Source organism: Ambystoma mexicanum, chromosome 10, assembly GCF_040938575.1.
Source record: "Ambystoma mexicanum isolate Mex_15411 chromosome 10, UKY_AmexF1_1, whole genome shotgun sequence".
NCBI classification, from domain to species: domain Eukaryota; kingdom Metazoa; phylum Chordata; class Amphibia; order Caudata; family Ambystomatidae; genus Ambystoma; species Ambystoma mexicanum.
Window position 1 is genome coordinate 979,912,370 of NC_090932.1, and position 18,784 is coordinate 979,931,153.

The window sequence follows — 18,784 nt, forward strand, 5'->3', positions numbered from 1 at the left end:
ATAATGAGCATTATCAAAGAAGCTTTTTTAATTTATTTTGTTGGGCTGTTCGCTTTATAATGGCGCTAGTCACTACCCTCTTCTCCAAACCGGACAATAAACGCCTGCCACTCCCTTCCTACGCCTCTGCAGTTCTTCAGTGCCGCCACTCGTCTCAGTAGGCGATGCACATTTGACTGTATGGCCACAGACGAACCCCCCCCCCCCCCCAGACCCCCCCCACCCCGTCCCAGGCATCCAATCATTCTTCCTCATTGCAGATTTAAACGTGGTCCCTTGCTAAGTTTTTAAGCTCTGCCTCCTGTATTCCTACCCACTCTTGATGGTTCTGTCTTTTAGGAAAAGGGGCAGTAGCTTCCGGTCAGAAGTGGGCTGCTGTAGTAAGGTGGTGACCGAGAATCTTGAGGTCGACCAGGTCAAATGTTGCAGAGAGATCCAGCAGTGGAAAGGCAGGCTTCCCTTCATCTGATTTTTGTCCAGCTGATTTTCAGATCAAGCAGGGTGGATTCAGTTCCATGGCCTGGGCGAAATTCGGACTGGCGCAGTCCCAGGATGTGATTAGCTTCCAAAAATTTAGGCAGCTCTGCCTAGTATTTTCAAGAGAAATTGGACCATCGTGATTGGTCTGTAGTTGGCGATCGTTTGGTCTAAGGAGGGATTCTTGCTGAGGGGGAAGTACCCAAACTTCCTTGATCTTGGAAGGGACGACACCCAAGGAGAATGAAGAGGGTGATGAAAGGGGCTATGGCCTCCTTACAGTCTTTGATGATGGGTGCAGAGCACATGTTGCCTTTGCATCTGGAGGTTTTGAGCCTTTTAGGATGGCTTTGATGTGAAATGTAGGCCTGTCTTGCCCAAGGAGTGTGGAATGGAGAGGCATAGGCGAGGGTTGACTGGTGCTGAGGGAGAATTGTTGGCATCTACCTTATCCAGTGGGGCTCTTTTGAACCTTAGCACAATTCCTTATCTTTGATGGGCAGGGTTTCCAGATCCCTAAGGATTATAAAGATGTCTCTGGTGTTGGATCTGACGTTGGCTATTCTTGTGCTGTAAGTGGTTGCTTTTGCAAAAAGTGTGGCTTTTTTGTACAATACTGGCTGCTGTGGAGAAGGACAGTCTTTGCTCCTGGGAAGGCAATTGTTTCCCTTTGTTTCAGCTAAGCACTTATTGGCTTACAGCTCTAGGAGGTCAAGGGTGAACCAAGAATTTTTGTGAATGGCTAGTTTGGTTTTGTGAGGTACAAGAGGGGCCATGGTGTTGCTAGCTTTTGTCAGTGTCTCGGAATAGGAGTTTGCAAGTAGATGGTGTCCAAGATGACATGTTCAGAAACGAGTGTGGGCAATGGCATGATGCGTTCCTTCGTAATGCTTCTGGCCAATGTAGGAGGCAGCAGGGGGTATATTGTGTGAGACTGGTGAGAGGGTGAAAGCCACCACATGATGATCGGACCAGAGAAATGGGGTGTTTGAGGTAACGGAGATCTGACAGTTGAGGTCTGCTATCCCGTTTAGGATACAGCTTTTCTCATGAGGTAGGAGTTGTGGTAAGCCTAAGGTTGAGATGGAGCTGGCTACCTCTGTGGCGTTGATGTTAGGGTCATTCAAACCAAGATTGACGTCTCTTAAAAGTATTAGTTTGGAAGAGGGTTTGTTATTGGTGCCTGAGTATAGGTTGTCTTATCCAAAAGAAAGCACATGGTTTGACTGGTCGATAAGTGAGGTAGATGGAGATAGGTGTGTGAGATGGCCAATTTGGCTACAATTAGGTCACAGTTCCCTAGAGGTGAGATGTTGAGTTGCCCGATAGGCCATGAGTCTTTGGCATCAGTGCTACTCCTCCACCTTTGGCATCAGATCTGTCACTGCGCACGCAGTATAGAGTAGCCTGCTGGTAAGGCTAGCGAGAGGGCAGGACCGGATGCTGCATAGAGCCATATTTCTATAATGGCTAAGATGTCAAGATTGTGAGCAGTGATTAGGTCATTAATATCTAAAGCATGGGCTGAGACAGATCTTGCATGGGTGAGTGCACAAAGAGTAGGGGCTGTCGACTTAGAGCTCTTAGGACTGGGGCAGGGTCTTTTGGTTACGCTAGTAGGGGAAGAGGCTGATGGTGCAGGGTGGTCTTCGGCTGATTCCCCCCCCCACTATTTGGTAGAGTGTTGCTGAATTTGTCAGAGTGCAGAGTGTGGTTGTCATTGGGGTGAAGGAGTAAGATTTTAGGCCCCTGGCATTGTTAGGAAGGTAGTTGGTGGTCTGACGGTCGGTGTATGGACTCCACTGTGCGTTAGTGTGTTCTCTCAACCTAGTGTTTCTGAATCTGGGCATACCTGGGAGAGAGCGGGGTGTTTTCAGACTGTTGCATGTGCGTAGTGTACGAGCGCAATGGACTATGTGAGGGAGGCCAGGCAACAGGGAGCAGCGGTTCTGCTGAACAGTGTGTTATGCGGAGAGGGCACACGGGGGTAGTGCTAAAGGATACTGTCGTCTGGAGTGACTTGATGGGCAGCTGGGGTTTGGGTTCAGGGTGTTTCTGCAAGTCTCAGTACTTTAGGAGTAGGGGCTGCAGGGATCATGGGAGCAGGAAGTGCAGTAGGCGAGCCATGACTCTTGATAACGCTCATGTGGTGAATTGGTGTACCCCAATCAATACATTTAGTTTTATCACTTGAACTTGGGATTGGTGCCAAAACTCTTGGTAGCATTGTACTTTGCATGAAGCGCTTCGTGTAGCCACCATTACTTTACTATCTCCGTGCTTGTAACACTTGTGGTTCACTAATCCTCGTGCAGCTTGCACTTGTGCTTTTGTTGGCGTTTTCTATTCTCAGACGCTGTTATGTCTACAACCTCGTAGTTCTCAGGTCAATTTTCGAATGGAGGGTTCCGTGACGTCGGTGCCTGTAAATACTTGCTGGTGGGTTTCGCTTCCCAAAGATTTAAATGAAGGGCCATATATTTACTCGTGCCCTTTCAATGAACAGTCGGGTTGAAATATGAACTATAGCAAGTGACGTTTGTTCCGCGCGTTCGTACCACAGAAGGGTGGTGAGGGTGTGAGGTAAAGTAGTGACGCCAGCAGCATGCCCATGTCACTGTTGGTTATACCTTGCACGCCCTATTTCCCCCTTTACACTCGCATGTGCACAGTGGGAGATATACTGCGCTCCACTGGAAACTGTGACCTCATACCCGGAACAGGATGTCCCACTGGCCTTCCCGAATTAATTGAAAAGGCAATGTTTCAGTACTGAGGAATCTGTTCTCCACCCGTCTGCCTGCTGCAGTTTTATTCAAGTGACCTCGTTCCTCGGCGCGGCTGCAAGTTACTCTGAGGCAGGGGAGTTGCTAGGTCAGGAAAAGACCCGGGGCTACTCTGATGTCGGAACTGTTGAGACTGGGGGCTAGGCAGTAGCTCCTGAGATTCTATCCGGGGCTACAACCAAAAGATCAGGGCCTATAGCCCCCTTACCTTCCCACCCCCTAGCAACGCCCCTGGTCTGAGGTAAATAGTGCAGGCTTTGCTATCAAAAAGTCGGCTGTCTGCTTTACTCACCCTCCATGAAACAAGGCAAACCTTGTAAAATATCAAATGAGTTGTGTTTGCGTTTTTTTTTGTTTGTTTAGTCAGGCCAATTTGCCATGTGAAATGTATTTTTTGGGGGAATTTAAATGGGGAAACTTCAGAACGGGTAGCGTTGCGGCCCGGCGTTGCGCTATGTGCAGGCTTCCTTTCCAGCAGCACTATGGCCGTCGGGCCATAATATTCAAAATTGGTTGTGGTTGTTTTATAGCAACATTTCAATACATTTGAGAAACGTAAAATTTTGTGCAATATTTGGTTATCTGCCAAGGTGCATAATGGAAAACTGTAGATCTTCTCATATTTAAAAAATAAGTAACTTTTGCTTTTATTTTTGTTCTCCCCAAGGGAAATAAAGTGAGGCGTGAGGGGACCAGTGCTTTACTAGTTTAATAACACTTGCGTTACTTGAGGTATTTTTTAAAACATTTTTAATTTATTTATTTTTTTCCTTACGATGCACTCGTCCAAAAGGCAACCACGTTATTTTGTTGTAGGTTGCTTGTGCACTCTTGCTTGCCATCATGAAGAGCCGCAGAATAAGTCACAGCATTTTTACAAATGCACATCACAAATTCATAGGCCCCCAGTCTGCTGAACTGGGGACAAATGGGACCCACGGACATGGCCCCATCTGACCAACCTTTCCACTCCCTTAACCATCTCCTTCCCGCCTCTATGTTCCTAAAGCGGGGCACATACACAGTGGGCCGCCACTCCAACCACCCCCGCACGCGTCTCACTCAACACTTCTCTTTACTAAACATTGCACCCTCTCCACCACCCACTGACCTGGAAACGTAGGGAGGTCTAAGTGGGTAGATGCACCACGCAGCATAACAGCACTTGGGTCTAGAGTATGGCAACCCATGCCCTCTTCCTAACTTGCCTGTATGAACACTTTGAATCTTGCCTTACCCACTTGCGTACGAAACCTGGGGTTCTATGTTTTTGTATTACAGTTCCCACAACCATTCGCAATTGACTAATTTCGATACTGTTCGTCAGTTGCACTGAACAATATCTGGCGAGTTAATGGTTGCCATCCCTCTTCACTCGCACCAACCACCAACTCCTTGCAGAACCTAGGGGCCGACGCAATTAATGAAACCCAATTAAATAACGTATGACCATTCCAATTCCATTGCCTTCTTTATTTCCATCAAGTGTGCTGTCTTTCCCTACCAGCTGCCAAGTCGCACCCAACAAATGCCAACAATCCTTGGCGTCGACTATTGGCCATCACCCAAAGGGCACCCACCCATCCCACCTTTTGAAAGGAATGCCACCTGGTGATTGCAGAACCAGAGACCCCCTGATCTGTTCCTGATTCTCTCTCCTTTGGGGAAATTTGCCCCAAGAAAACCACTGTTGAAGGCAATTTACATAATGCTTTGTCGGTTAGTTCTGTGAGGGCTAGAACTTTGAGGTGGTGTGTGGAAGGAGAGTTGTTCAAAATGGGTGGGCTGTATGGAATGTGACTCCGTGAATGATTGTGACATGGTCCTGGTTTATTGATGCTGCCATACATCGCTATTGTCCGCAGAGCATACCATTTGGGCCTGATTCACAGAGCCTTTTCCTATGGGATTGCGCCATTCTGAAACGCTTCTGTGAATCGGGCACCGGATGTGCTTGTTCTGTAACAGAAAGCCGATGGAAATGGTCTTGAGGCAGCAGTTCATGGAAAGTAAGTGCACCTCCTGATAAAAAATTATACCACGGTTTCAAAAGTTCCAGGCTAAGTAAGTTCCCATTTCCTCTGCAATGGGACAATCGTTATTTAATTTCAGTGCCATCAATTGTGAACTTTTTATATCCAGCCCTGTCTGGTGTCTGGATATTTCGTGGGTGTATTGTGTTGTGTCTGCCTGGGATGTGCCAGTGTTGTTTTCTTTATCTTTTTGTGGTTGGCGACTAGAGATTTTCAAGGAACTTTTTATTTTTTGGTGTAAGGGTCGATTTTACACATGCCCCCATAATTGAGTTTAGTGTTTTTGGAATTTGATGTATTCCACTTTTTGGGTGGGTGGTTCTTTCTGGTGGTGGCAGGAAGGTGGGACTACGGCCTTGTTTTTCAGAAGTCCTACCACATTCTTGGGTTCTAAATGAATGTGTGTGCAGGGGGTTTTTTTTTTCCTGCTTGGGGGGGGGAGGGGGAGGTAAATAAATAAAGATATGTAAAGGATGCTGCTAGGCTTTTTCATCCAGTTGTGACATGGATCTATTACAGGGAGGTGGGATGTACCAAATCGTTACTGCTGTGGGTCATGTGTAAATCCTATACATTCGTATAGTCTCACACCACTGCATTTTTGTTTTTGTGACATGTTGCATGATTTCTTTAACGTCAACATACAATTACGAAGTGAGACAACTTGACAAAGCCTACTAGTACTTTCAACATTTTGTTTTTTATAATGTTTTCTATTGGAAACATATTTAATATTTACAAGTTAGTTGATAATCCAGTTGCAATGCTTTATTGCTCGGATTTTCAAAAACGGTTGAACTTGTGTAAAGTACCAGTTTACCCCCGACTATATTTGTAACCTCCCCACCTAAGTTTACGTTTAAGTTCAGCCTGTATTCTCTCACTATCTGCCTAGTATAAGTGTAAATATCTAACTAGTATTATTTCACTTGTGTAATCATGTAACTACTGCACTAACCATTGTCAAGAACAGCGCCCAGATGCCTCAGGGTTCAGTGCGCTATACACATTTCAAAAAGAAATAAATACGAAACCAATATTGGCAATTGTAATTGGAGGGAAGGATTGCACAGAGGCAAGGCGTTTGTCTTGGAAGCCAGACAAAGCAGCGCAAAACAAATTCAAATCTCGATCCCGCGCTTAGAAACCAATCTCTGGTATTTTGTGTGCTATGAAGGAACCATTATAATTTCAATTTTGAAAGGGTTTTGATTTTTAAATATAACTTTCTTAAAGCATATTTGACATAAGGCCAAGCCTAGTTTTAAACATTTGGCTTCAAATGAAATTTGAAGTATTTGGTGAAAACCATTATTCTGTATTTTCTTCTGCAATAAGGCACCCAGTTTAGTGCAGCAGCTTATAGAGACCTGAAGGGTGCACCCAGTACCATTGGCGAGGAGTGATGCTGCAAAATGCTGCAGCGTTGCATATGCACCTCGCCGCGAGAATCCAAGTCTTGCACAGGCCTTTTTTTTTTTTGGTTGCAGAAGATGGCTGCTTTTACTCGGGCCTTCACATGAGGGGAGAGAGCAGAGCTTCTGTGGACCTTTTGGATCAGAGGCCTGGTGTATTCAGTCCTTGGGGCATGACTGCCCGAGTGCACACCTGCTCACTCATGGGTTGGTTGATAAAAGGCTGTTTTTATTTGGAGGCACACCCCAGATCCTCCAGTCTGGCCGTACATGCCCAAGAAATGTTTTTAACTAATAGCTATTTATTTTGGTCGTCCTCACCTCCTTCAGCGCTCTTAGTCCAGCTCCCATTAAACAATTTTTTCCAGCACATTGTGACCTTCAGAAAACTTGCGGGGACACACATTTAGTTATGCCGTTTGTGTGCCCCAACCCTTTCACCAGTCACCCTACTACCGCTTGTACCTACCATGGGACTAGGGCTTCCTCCTTTACTTCTATGTCACACTGTAACCAAAATACTTGTATCTTAAAATCTCTTGGTGGAACTTATAGTATGCATACCTCACCTACAATAGTGAACACTGGGTATGCAGTGATAAAATTGCGGCAAAAATATTGCCTGTAAAAAAAAAAAAAAAAAAAAATTAAAAAAAGAGTAAATAAATCTGGTTTAACCCGTTTAAGGTGTATCCCATTACATCATTTAAGGGGAGCTGGGGTTGCGGGGGTGCCCCCCCCCGCTCCCCTTAAATGGTATAATGGGTACAGGGGTTGCCGGGTTCCCTCCCCCGCATCCTTTACATGGATTGCAGCATCAAAACCACAGCATTTTTGCCGCAATATTTTGTGTTCACGGCCATTTTTGCCGCAATTTAAACACATGGAACGGAACACTGGAGAATCTGTGTAGGTTGTGCACACCTATGTGCCCACACTGCCCACCGCTTTATTGCTCTTCTGCCTGATGTCCTTCTCGTTCGCAGTGAACAAGGAAATGCATGTGAGAAACATTTGGGCTCCTCCCATATTTACATAGTATTTGCTCACTTTAATTACCAACTGTTACCAATGTTGACCTAACCTTCTTTTTAATGTGAAAGAGGCCTTTTTAAAAGCAAAGCCAGGTTTGCCAATCGATCTACTTCTCGGAAGACTTGGAGGGTGTGCTCCCACTCCGTGCTGGGCCGATGGGCCTGTGAGCGATCCCAGCAAAATAGTGTCACACGGAAGTGGCCTCGGGAGTACAACTAGTTTTTCAGGCGGTGGCGAGACTGGATGGCCAGACTGCCCCAGGCGTCGCTGAGTCCAGACCTGTGCTGGGCGCACCTGTTGCAGAAATATTTTGAAAATGTTAACCCGGAAACGAAAGATGGGATCTCCTGGATGTGTGTAAAGCTGCTGCCGCCCAGTGCTCCACGCTCAGCTTTCATTTGATCTCTTGCGTCTGTTCAGTCCTGTTTTCTCCTCCACCATGTTCTGAATCTAAACTCCCTCCTCTGCCCACAAATGTAGGGGGGGGGTCACTGAAGTTGGGGCACCCCACTCTCACATTGTCAGTTGAACAACGCCCAGTCTGTGCACCTCATGGATGAGGTCTGTGTCGCACTCTATAACTACATTTCTTAATGATTTGAGTGCTTTGCTCCACTTTGGAGTTGTGTTTTGACACACTGGATACAGTGGTGTTGGCCATGGTGCGAGGGTCTCACTTGCTCTGTTGGCCACTGTGCCAACCAAGGCTGCTGTGACGGTTGCATTTTGGAGCTGTATTCTCCCTCATTTTTGTTTTTGGCTTCTCTGAAGAGACTAACATTGGTTAATGTATAATGGGCCCTTTCTGAGAAACTATTTGAGTGTGTTAAAGGTGCCAAAGAAAATACGGTTGGGGTGGAACAAGGGCTCCGATGTGATGTTGGGGGAGAAGGAAGGCTGTTCCAGGGAGGGGGCGCACCATCGCTATTGTGAGCATGGAGGGAACTGCAGAATATGTGACTGAGCGCCTTATGGAGGGAGTAAGGAGTTGGCAGGGTACACTTCCAAATGCCGCTGGAAGTGCTGGGCGTGGATTGTGGCGGATGCAGTGAAGATGATGGTGCAATCGGTCGCCAAAGAAGCGGAGGTTCCAGGGCAGGTGCCGGCCCTTGGGAAGATAGGCCCACAACTGGGAGGCGGCCCAGGTATTTTAGGAGGACTGGGTGGGTTGGGGGGGGGGGTCCGAGAGGGGAGGCAAGGTCAGCATCATGATGTTGAACTTGTGCGAGGAGTTGTGCCAGCGCGTGTGCCTCTGGAGTGTGTGACGCTCTCTGTGCCTATGTCCTGCCTGCTTTCTATAGGCGCGTTGGCTCCCCTCCCTCAGTCTTGCTCGCATTGTCTGCGTTGTGCTTCCCGAGCTGGCCCCAGCCTCTCCCCTTTTTTCTCTGGATCGTGCAGTGCCTGTCCCGTGTTTCTGTCCCTAACCTGTTCTGCCTCCTGGAGTGAGGAGGTGATCTTTCCTCGGGCCATCCCCAGGAACCTGTTTGCTGGCTCAGCTTAAGTGGAGCTGCGCCGTTTGTGTCGAGCCTTTGTCTCCGGAGCCGAACGCGGACCTCTGGCGCTTCTCGTCAGATTCTGGGCCCCGCTCCAGTTTCAGAGCAAGCCCAGCAAATGCGCCACCCCTGTGACGAGCAGTCGGCGGGAGGGGGGCGCGAATGCGGGGGCAGTGCTTGCAGAGCCTGCTTGCAAGCCGCACCGACATGTGCCGGGGCAGTTCTATTTGCAGGACAATGCATTAAAATTAGGCACTTTTTTTGCAAGTACTGTGGGACTGTCACTCCGAATCGAGTACAGTTAAACGCCGCAATGGAGACGCCTGCTGTCAGACGCCGATCTCCCAGCTGCCAGGAATAAGGCCTGCAGCCTACATCAAGGCCTGCCACCCACGAACAGACCCAGTCTCCTGATGACTCTGTAGGACCTTTGACCCGAAGATTGCTCCCCCCCCTTAGCACCGTGCTTTGAGACCAATCGGGGCCTGCCCGATTAGGCCTTTCTACCACTCGTGGAAGTGTACCAAACAAGTAGTGCAACTGTGACTCTGATGGGGGGCAGAGAGGAGCAACGTGCAACACACTTCACGGTTTGCTCTCATGCTGGTTGACAGCCAATTGAGTTGACACAATTTCAGTTTAGCTGTAACTGATATCCTGTGGTAAAATGCAGCAGTGTGCTGCAACTTCACAAAGAACACTTCTGGAATGGTGAAAATGGTTGCAAAAGGTAGGGGAGCTGTTAAAACAAAGTAGTGGAGCACAGTTCCCCCTCACTTCGACCACTGATTCCTTCCGGTGTAACTGAATAGAACATACCTGGCTTAATGGATTTGGAACAATCCCATCGCCCACTTACCAAAAATCCCTATACATTTTAGACATGCTTTGCCTACCTGTGACTTCCATCTGGGGCTCTACCGGGGTGGAAAGGGCCTTTCCTCTGGGGCTCTTCTGGGCCTCTAGTCGGACCTTCCCTTTCTGGCTCTGTGAGACTGAAGAGGCCTCTTGTCCCTCGGATATTAATTAAAAAAAATAAAAAAAATCCACTAAAAAGCAATACCTGCACACATTCTTTCACAGCTAATTCAAGTTCTTCCCTCCTTCACTGGAAAAAGGTTGGGCTCTGCTTCCATTGTGGATGTGGCATCTTCTCAAAGTCTGCGCTCTTCCCGCCCTCATATGCAAAGACCAGGTGTTGTCAGATTTCAGTACAGACCCCTTCAGCCAAATAATCCAGTCTCCGCCGTCGCTGGTGCCTCGTCCTCGTCCTTCATGTTTACCCGGCTGCTTTAGCTCTCTTGGCCACTCTTTTAAGGAGCGCACACACATATTGCATTGGAGTACACTTAGGAAGGACAAGCGGTTTGTGGGTGGTGTTTGGTTATTTACCCACCCATTCACTGTCCCTAGCAATGTTGATCCCTGTGGCCCTTCCCACTACCTGACCCTCCCCTCCCAAAACACATCGTCCTGGAATCTCTTTGAGCTTGTTCTACCAAGAGAACATCAAACATTAGCCTGTACCTCCTAGTGTCTACTGTTTAACAGCTGCTTTTGACGGAATACAAATATCTTGATGAAGTGTGCCTTCAGTCACTTGATCTGTATCTTTTGTGCCTTGTTTAGAAATGGGCAAGGACAAAGCCAACAGTTGTGTTTTGAGATATTCGATGGGCCTTTTACCAGGTACTGTCATATGCCCAGGTAGTTGCTCTATTTTCCAGCGGTTGAGATCTTTTGGGGCAGTTAGTATCGGTATGCCAGTGTCTAGCAAATGGCTTTCTCGTGCCTACACACATGCCCGAACTGTTGGCTTTGCCATTGCTAGTTGTTCAAATGGAACTGGTTCACATTGATTTTGGTGACTGCATGGCCCCGGAATATGTAGCCACGGGATGCATGCAGCCGGCTTTGCAATATCGGGGTGATATTTTGGGAGGTGGTGCATCAGGTCTTGATGACCTTGTGGTGGGGCTTGATAACCATGTGGCGAAGAGAGGGTGGGGGACTTGTAGGCCCTCTGACACGGGTACTTGTGCTGACTGGTAGGTGGGCCGGAGCATTGACACTCGTGTGGGAGATGACTCTTGACCCGAGTGAGCGAGAGGTTTACGGTGGAAAATCTTGCAGTCCTGGGCGAGAGGGTAAATTTACTTGTGCTTTGGGGTAGCACCTTGTTTGCCCCAGTTACTGACTGTAGTGGTTTCGCTCTGGTGTGTGTGTAAGGGGGGGGGGGGGGGTTGATGGCCCTGAGCTTATATGGAGGGGGGGTTGAGGGGGAATAACTTTTTTTTTTTTAGCATGTAGAAGGCGTTTTCTGGCGTGGAAAGAATGGGAGTAACTTGTGGGACTGGTGAAGTTAAGTTGTGCACCCGAACTTTGTGTGTGTACAGAAATGTTCGGCAGTCGGCCTATTTATTGTTTTATCTGCGCTCTAATCATTAGGGCGATTTTTATTTTTCTGCTTCAATTTCCCCTAAACAAATGTATGTGCCCAGTTGGGTTTAGGAAATATTGGTGGGGGTGGAGAGGCTGGCTGTAGTTGCCCGCATTTCCTTCCGGTACTTGCTGCGGCGGTGGTTAGGTGCCCATCTTTGCGGATTGGTAGAGTGTGGGTACGTGGGGTGGTGGGTGAATGAATGTAATCCTGGCGAGTGGGAAGGTGGGTGCGAGCTTTGAGGGCCTCCTCGTGGGGGCACGGGTGTAGTCCAAGCTCTCCGTGCGCAGTTACGCGCGATTCGTACGCCGAACGGTAACAGTCTGCCGCGGGCCATACAGGCAGGCAGGCGGGCAGGCCGGCCGAAAGACCTCTCTCTGCCCCCTCCCCGGACCTAAAAAACAGGCCAAAAAAAAAAAAAAACCTCTTCCCTTCCTCTGCCCTCTTCGCAGTTTGAGGAATTTCTTTTGGCTGGGGCGGGAGGGGAAGGGTGTTTAAACGTTTCCAGATGGTGTCTGTGGTTCTCGGATTTCCAAATGGAGGGAGAGGCCCGGAGACTCCGGACACAGTGGGGAAGATGGCAAGAGAGCTGCGGGCAGTGAGAGAGTGGGGAGTGCTGGGCGTTGAGAGAAGGAAGAATGGAGCAAACTGCACCGGACAGAAGGGGTGGGGGCGGTACGGAGGGCGATTATTTCCAGTGTTGAGCGATTTGGGAGGGGGGCTGAAAGGGGATGCACATTTAAGTACGACCAAGACATCTGTGTGCTCCTTTGCAGCGCAATGAAAACATGACTGCATGAGTTTGACATGTTCACCTCCCAGAGAGGCACAGCTCCTACTCACTGATGAGGCCCAACAAGGCTGAAACACGTCTATGAGGTTGCTGTTGGTACTCTTGTTCAGAAGGGAATTGCCATAGCATTTCGGTGCTGGATGGCCCATGTGGGCAGGGCAAAGACTGATCTGCAAATGGATAGTCCACCTTTGTGAAAGGTACAGTGAGCAAAAAGCGATGGCTGCAAACTCTCAACGTGGGGGAAAAAAAAACACAGAACAGGTTATCATGTCATGGTTCTTTCTGGAGAGGAGCGCCTGCTTCCTTTTTGAAAATGTTCACCTCCCAAAATTGCACATGCGTTAGGATCAAGTCTCGATCTTGTAAAAATCCCAATGCTGGGTTTTCAGTTCTCAATCTTTTGCATGCTGGGAGTTGTAGTCCTGACCAATCATTTTGGCAGATTGCACTAAAGGGGAACCACAGTGAAAGCAATGTCTTGTATTTCACTCCTTGTCACCGTTGGCATGCTAGAAATCTAGTAGGAGGGATCCCTGTGTTCGATTGTCTTGTCCATCGTGGCATGGTTGCCTAATGTATACTGGCAGGGATCGAAATTGAGAGTGGGTAAAGCTAGCTCATGGGTATCCGGCGCGAACCAGCTTACAGAAGCTACAACTGGGGGAGCCAGGCGCCTAACAAATCTACCATAAAATGCAACTTAATATTTTGCTTATTATTTGAGCCCCCTTCTGCTTTAAATATCATATAGATGCGTCCTAATACAAATTTATAGTGTGTCACAAATGCTCAGTTAGAGGTTTGTTTGGCATCAGGTGGCCTGGGGAGTCTGCAATGGCTCCTGCTAGCTGTTGATATGCTAATCAGGCTCTTCTAGGCTACAAGCGGGAGCTAAATGGCTCCCCTCAGTTTTAATCCCTGACTGGCCTTTTGGGTAGGCCATCCTGCGAGTACCAGCACTAGTGTCCTTTAAGGGTAAGCCGCGTGACTGCTGGTTGGCTATGGCCTCCCTTGTGGATGGCCATCCAGCAGAGGACCCACTTGGTGTCCTCTCTACCAGGGGTGTTTCTAGGCCTGTAAAAGATCAGGGGCTAAGCTAATGTTGCGACTGGCTGCAACCAAAAGACCCGGGGCTAAAGCCCCATCAGCCCTCCACCCCCTTTAGAAACTCCTCTGCTCGCTACCTCCCCACCTGCTCTAGTGCCCATGAAGTGTAGACCCGTCCTGTAAGTAGCACTTTGACGGTCCAGTGACTGTGTATTCTAGAGTCTGGGTTGTATGCTGTAGGTGTTCCCTTTATGGTCTCGTGGGGATACAGGCCATCTAGTGAGCATAGTGGGCAGGCCTTTTCGTTTGTGTACAAATAGCCCTGTGTGTGTCTGTTTTGTACAGTCCCCTTGTTGCGCCCTGAAACACTTGTGTGTGTATATAGGTGCGTTATAAATGCCATATCATATATCATATCCCTGGCCTTGTGTCCCCATAGCCTACTAAGCACCTGTTTTAGGCGCGCGCTGTCCACTTTGATGCAGTCTAGTCAGCAGCTGGTTTTTGACCCTTTCCTTCATTGCCAACAGGCCACCCAGAAGAGTTCTAGTTCTGAGGCAGACGATTCATAATCGGGTATACACCCTTCTAAACATTAAGGAGAGTGCACACTTTCTGTTGATTCTTGTGGAATTTCACCTTTTGGTTGGTATTTCATGCCTTTTATTTCAAGTTTGCAAAATCGTTTTTTTTTGTTTTTTTTCTAATTCGTGTTGCACATGTGGAGGAGACTGTTGAAATCCTCTTGCTAACCTGCGTGAGGAAGTTGTGGTTGGTTCGCAGTGAAATCCATGCTTTCTTTTGCCGTGTAGTTATTTTGTCCCCGCTAGTGGAGGGAGGTCTGTGACTACTTTGAAGTGATTATCTCCCCACCCCCTCCCCGACTGGTAGCATTGTTTCTTGTGCTGCGATTTTGGGCTAATTTGAGGCCTCGTATTACTGGGAGATCGATCTGTTGCACATGGAGACCTGTGCAAGTATTAAGTTATAAATTAAATGAAGACCCCAGTGGCTATATGTCTTCGTCTACCCACTACCATTGGTGTAAATTTTGCACTAAGTTGCTCAGAATTGTGAAACCTGCATATTCGCCTCCTTACTAAAGTTCATTAAAAGTTGGTGTGCTAGGGAATTGTTGGTGAATTAAGGGGGTACTTATTCAGTGTTATCAAACCCTGAAGTTCTGTAACCATCTTTTTAGAGTACACTAACAAGCAAGATTATTATTATTATTATTATTATTTATATATATTTTTTTTCATGAAGTGTGTGGACTGAGAAAGCTGGCATTGCGTGTGCATTTGTTTTCCTTGAGGGGAAACATGCATACACAGTTTGATCGTTTTAATAATGCCGGGCATGCATTAATTTGCTCTGGGGCAAAAAACTGTACCATAGAGATTTCCTGACCGAGGCGCAGTACAATGAGGGGTTCAGGGGGTAGTGGAATTGGAGGGGGTGGGGGTTATGGTGTTAAGGGTTTGGATAGTTGGCCAAGTCGGTGGGATCTTCTAAAGAATGGATCCACTGGGATTGTTTTTGGATCATTGGGCCAAACAAATTAAATCTGTAGCCAGTGCTCCAGATGTAGGAGTGTTCATCACTATTTTGTGAGGTTGCCAGTAAAGTTAATCTTGTGGTAAAAATGCTGTTGCCATTGTCCTTTGTTTAATTTTTATTTTGTTTGCCATCCATAATTTTATGCAAATTAAAATGCATATCCAGTGTCACTGTTATGGTGGAACTGTTGATGGGAACATAGCAGTCCAGCTGTGTGGTTGGCGGTCTCCTCTGCATGTCTGCTTCCTTGCTTTTGTTAGGGGTATTTATATTTTTTTATTTATTTTTTGCAATTGTTAAAGCGCTCACACAGCCCGGGGGCATTGAGGCGCTGTTACAGGAATATGTCTTAGTTGCATATTTATAAAGCGCTTAATACCCAGAGGTTTCTAAGCGCGCACCTGCGGCTCGAACCTGTGTTGCTTCGTGTCGTCTTGGTTCCAAGGTGAGCACGTTGCAGCTGAGCTATCCTCCCGAGATTCCCAATTTTATTTTGTTGGGAGAAATTGCCTGCTTTTAGCGAGTAGAAGTGGCTGCAACAGCAGTTTCCTGTAGAGCTGGATACAAATGCTATTTGAGTTGTCCCCCTGAAGATGGTGAAGCCGGGATGGGAGTTTATAAATTAGTTTCTTATTGTGCACCCCGATGTGACACTGGTATAGCGCACTGTGACCCGGAACTATTCTGGTACTAAAAGGCTACAATCCGCAGGGATAAGGAGGAAGTGGAGGGAGTTTACAAGGGGGGAAAAAGGTCTTCAAGGATTTCCAGAATTGGGCAGGGTCCTCTGTAAGACTCCAAGCTGTTCGAAGAGTATTCAAAAGAGCTGGTGCTGCATAGAGAAAGCAGTGCCACGTAGGGATTTCTTTTTTTAACTTAGGCATGACAAGAAGGCATGTATTTGCTGATCTAAGGTTTTTTTTTTTTTTGCCTGGAGAGTAGGGAATAACCTTCTCCTGAAGGTAAAGAGCCCCTTGTTTTATGCAGGTCTTGGTGGGGGTCAAACGGCGAAGAGTTACATTTACAGCCTGATTCATGGAATTATTTGCGTGGAAAACGCAGATTTGCGCGTCTTTCCAAGCAAATAATTCCACTAATCGGGTTGTTAATCCTGCTTTCCACTGGGAGCCAGTGCAGCTGAGAAGATGGGAGAAACGGGTACTAATCGCGTCAGGCCAACAACTGAACGAGCAGCTGTGCTTTTTGAGTCTCCTAATATGGTACTTGGGCTAGGCCAGTAGAGTAGCGTTACAATAATCGTGCCTGAAACTGCAGGGGCCACTACCGGCCCTTTCGGCGGGTGTGGCAAAACGGGTACCAACTTTTTAACACGTTTGCAAATCGGGGGCCAGAGAAGCTGAGATCTTAATGCCCAGATTTGTTTAGAGTCGACCAGAGTAAGGAGAGTACCCAAGTTGGGATGCGGCCGAAAATCCTGGTTAAGCGCAAAGAAAAGTTAGGGGTCTTGGTAGTGGGAACTGGCCAGCGTTTCGGGGGGTTTAAAGGTTAGCCATTTACTCTCCCCTCCCTCTGCTGCTCTGTTTCACCCCACCCCGTCCCCCTATCACCAACCAGCGTGGTAGTGGCTTGTGTAAACTAACTTTCGTCTGTGGCAGCTGCCTCTCCCTCCTCGTGGACTGTGGTAGAAAGCCAAGGCAGGCAGCACCCACAAGAACCCATTGCACTACCTCTATAGAAAGTGAGTCTTAAACCGGCATCATGGTAAGGCTGGAATGCTTCCGTGTTAGTCGCGGCGAGCCACTCCCCATCCCCAACCTGAAATACCGGCTCTTTAGCAGGGCCACAAGAGCTCGGCTCCGACCGTTTGCCAACACTGGGAGAGCAGTGTGTGCCCCCGGCCTTATCGCAACAACCGCCTCCACCCGAGCGCTCTCCAGTGCAGTACAAGAGTACATGTGCACCCAAGCACAGTTTAGGGTCACGCATAGACCCTAGGAGGGGGAGGCGTGGGTGGGGCGGGTTGGAGGTAGGGAGGGAGGGGCGGGGGGTGATGTCCACTAGTGCAATGAACGCGAGCCTGATCTAACGCTCAGACGTCATCCTTCCCATATGCCGTTCATATATCGTGACCGGGTGAGAGATTTCTAAAATGGAACATAGTTCTTCTGGAGGTTAATATGACGAAGGGGGTTTTAAGTTGGGGGACTGGTGGTTATTAAAACTGCCTTAATGCCATATTCCCCCTGCTTCTAAGAGCTTTAAAGTAGCTTTTATTATTTAGTGGTACTCAATTTCTCCACCTCCATAAGTGTCAAGGGCTGAGTCAGTCTCGTTTAATACCGAGAGTGCAAGCCAAGGCCTCTTAGTGCTTTGCTCATCGGCTCTCTCCGCGGGAAGCAAGAGCACAGTTTCGATGCAGGCCTCTTCCCGGGGAGCTTTGAACAAGAGGCCTTATTTAGAAGCCTCTGTTGTGGCATTTTCATCCTTTGGGCCTATAGTGAATGGTGAATGCACCCGTTGGTTAGCCGGCAGCAGCACTCTGTGCAAGGGGCCCACAGAGCTGGCCCTGTGCATGGCAGCCAGAGACGAGCAGACGCTGTAAATAATACATGCTGATGAGATCATAATGTGAGTGGGGATGCCTCCCACTAGAGGGCAGCAAGACCTCTCCCACTGATCTTCTCGTCACGTTATTCTGTGGCTTTTGCTGCTGAGGTTTGGTTTTAGGCGTGATGCTGCTTTTTGGTGTTGTGCACGTGGACTTTGACTGCTGGGCCTGATGTATATTGAGGTACGTTCTATTGGTCCTTCAGGAATTCACTTGACCGTGCTTGGCGTTATTTATTTATTTTTTTTTTTCTTTTTTTCGCCTCTTACTTTTATTTTTGCAGAGTTGTTCATGCTTGTGTGGTCTTATTTCTGATCATCTGGCTCGCTTTGCTGTGTCTCGCATTTTGTATGGCTATCCCTTATCGTTTATGTGGGTCTCCCTACTTTGGAACCCATCATCTCCCTAATTTTGAAATGTAATTTGGAGAGTGTTTTCTTCTTTACCAGACCGCCTGTAATGGTACAGTGGCGAGTTTCTGAACCTCTACTTTCAATCCCGGAGTATGGGGTTCGTGCACCATAGAACATTGTCCTAGATGCTAAAGTTTTGGAAATGTGGATTGTTCTCGGTTCACTTATTTGCTGAATGTTTGATCTTGTCCATTCTGAGCACACTATGTTCTCGCACTGCGTGTGTGATTCTGTGTCTAGCTAAGGCAGCTCGCTGAGTTATGTGCTTTCTTCAGAGCTCTGTGTGGGATGTACCATCCATCCTGTCAGGGCACTTATAGCTCTTCAGAAATTGATACATGTAGCTAACCTTGAATTTAAGTCCTTTCCCTGCTAAAATCGGAACATTTCTGACATTTATGCTCCCTAGACAAATGTGATCTTGTGGCAAATGAGTGTTGCATTTTAATTCTTTAGATTTTAGTGTTTTTTTTCTTTTTTTCCAACAGGTATTTTTGGATGCACTGCTCATCTGAAGTTGGCTTCTGATTTTAGTATAACCCTGGCAGTCAAATGTTATAATGGTTAGTTTATCACATCGTTTTTTTTGGTATTCTAATCTGTTTGCTTTTTCCTCCCCATAGACACACTCTTAGACACAAAATGGACGTCATCTGAACTAGCCTGGACGGCTCACCCGGAGACAGGGGTACGTTTGCTGAGCACCTGCTGAGTTCTGGC

General features: G+C 47.6%; 1 protein-coding gene across 7 annotated transcripts in view; it reads left to right on the forward strand.

The window, feature by feature from the left end:
* EPHB3 (EPH receptor B3) overlaps positions 1-18,784 on the forward strand; it is a 60,469-nt gene that overhangs the window by 17,658 nt on the left and 24,027 nt on the right. For all 7 annotated transcript variants that reach the window (XM_069618766.1, XM_069618770.1, XM_069618768.1 and 4 more), the window contains exon 2: positions 18,688-18,752. In XM_069618766.1, coding sequence (XP_069474867.1) covers positions 18,688-18,752 — 65 coding nt within the window. The remainder of the gene's footprint in view (positions 1-18,687; positions 18,753-18,784) is intronic.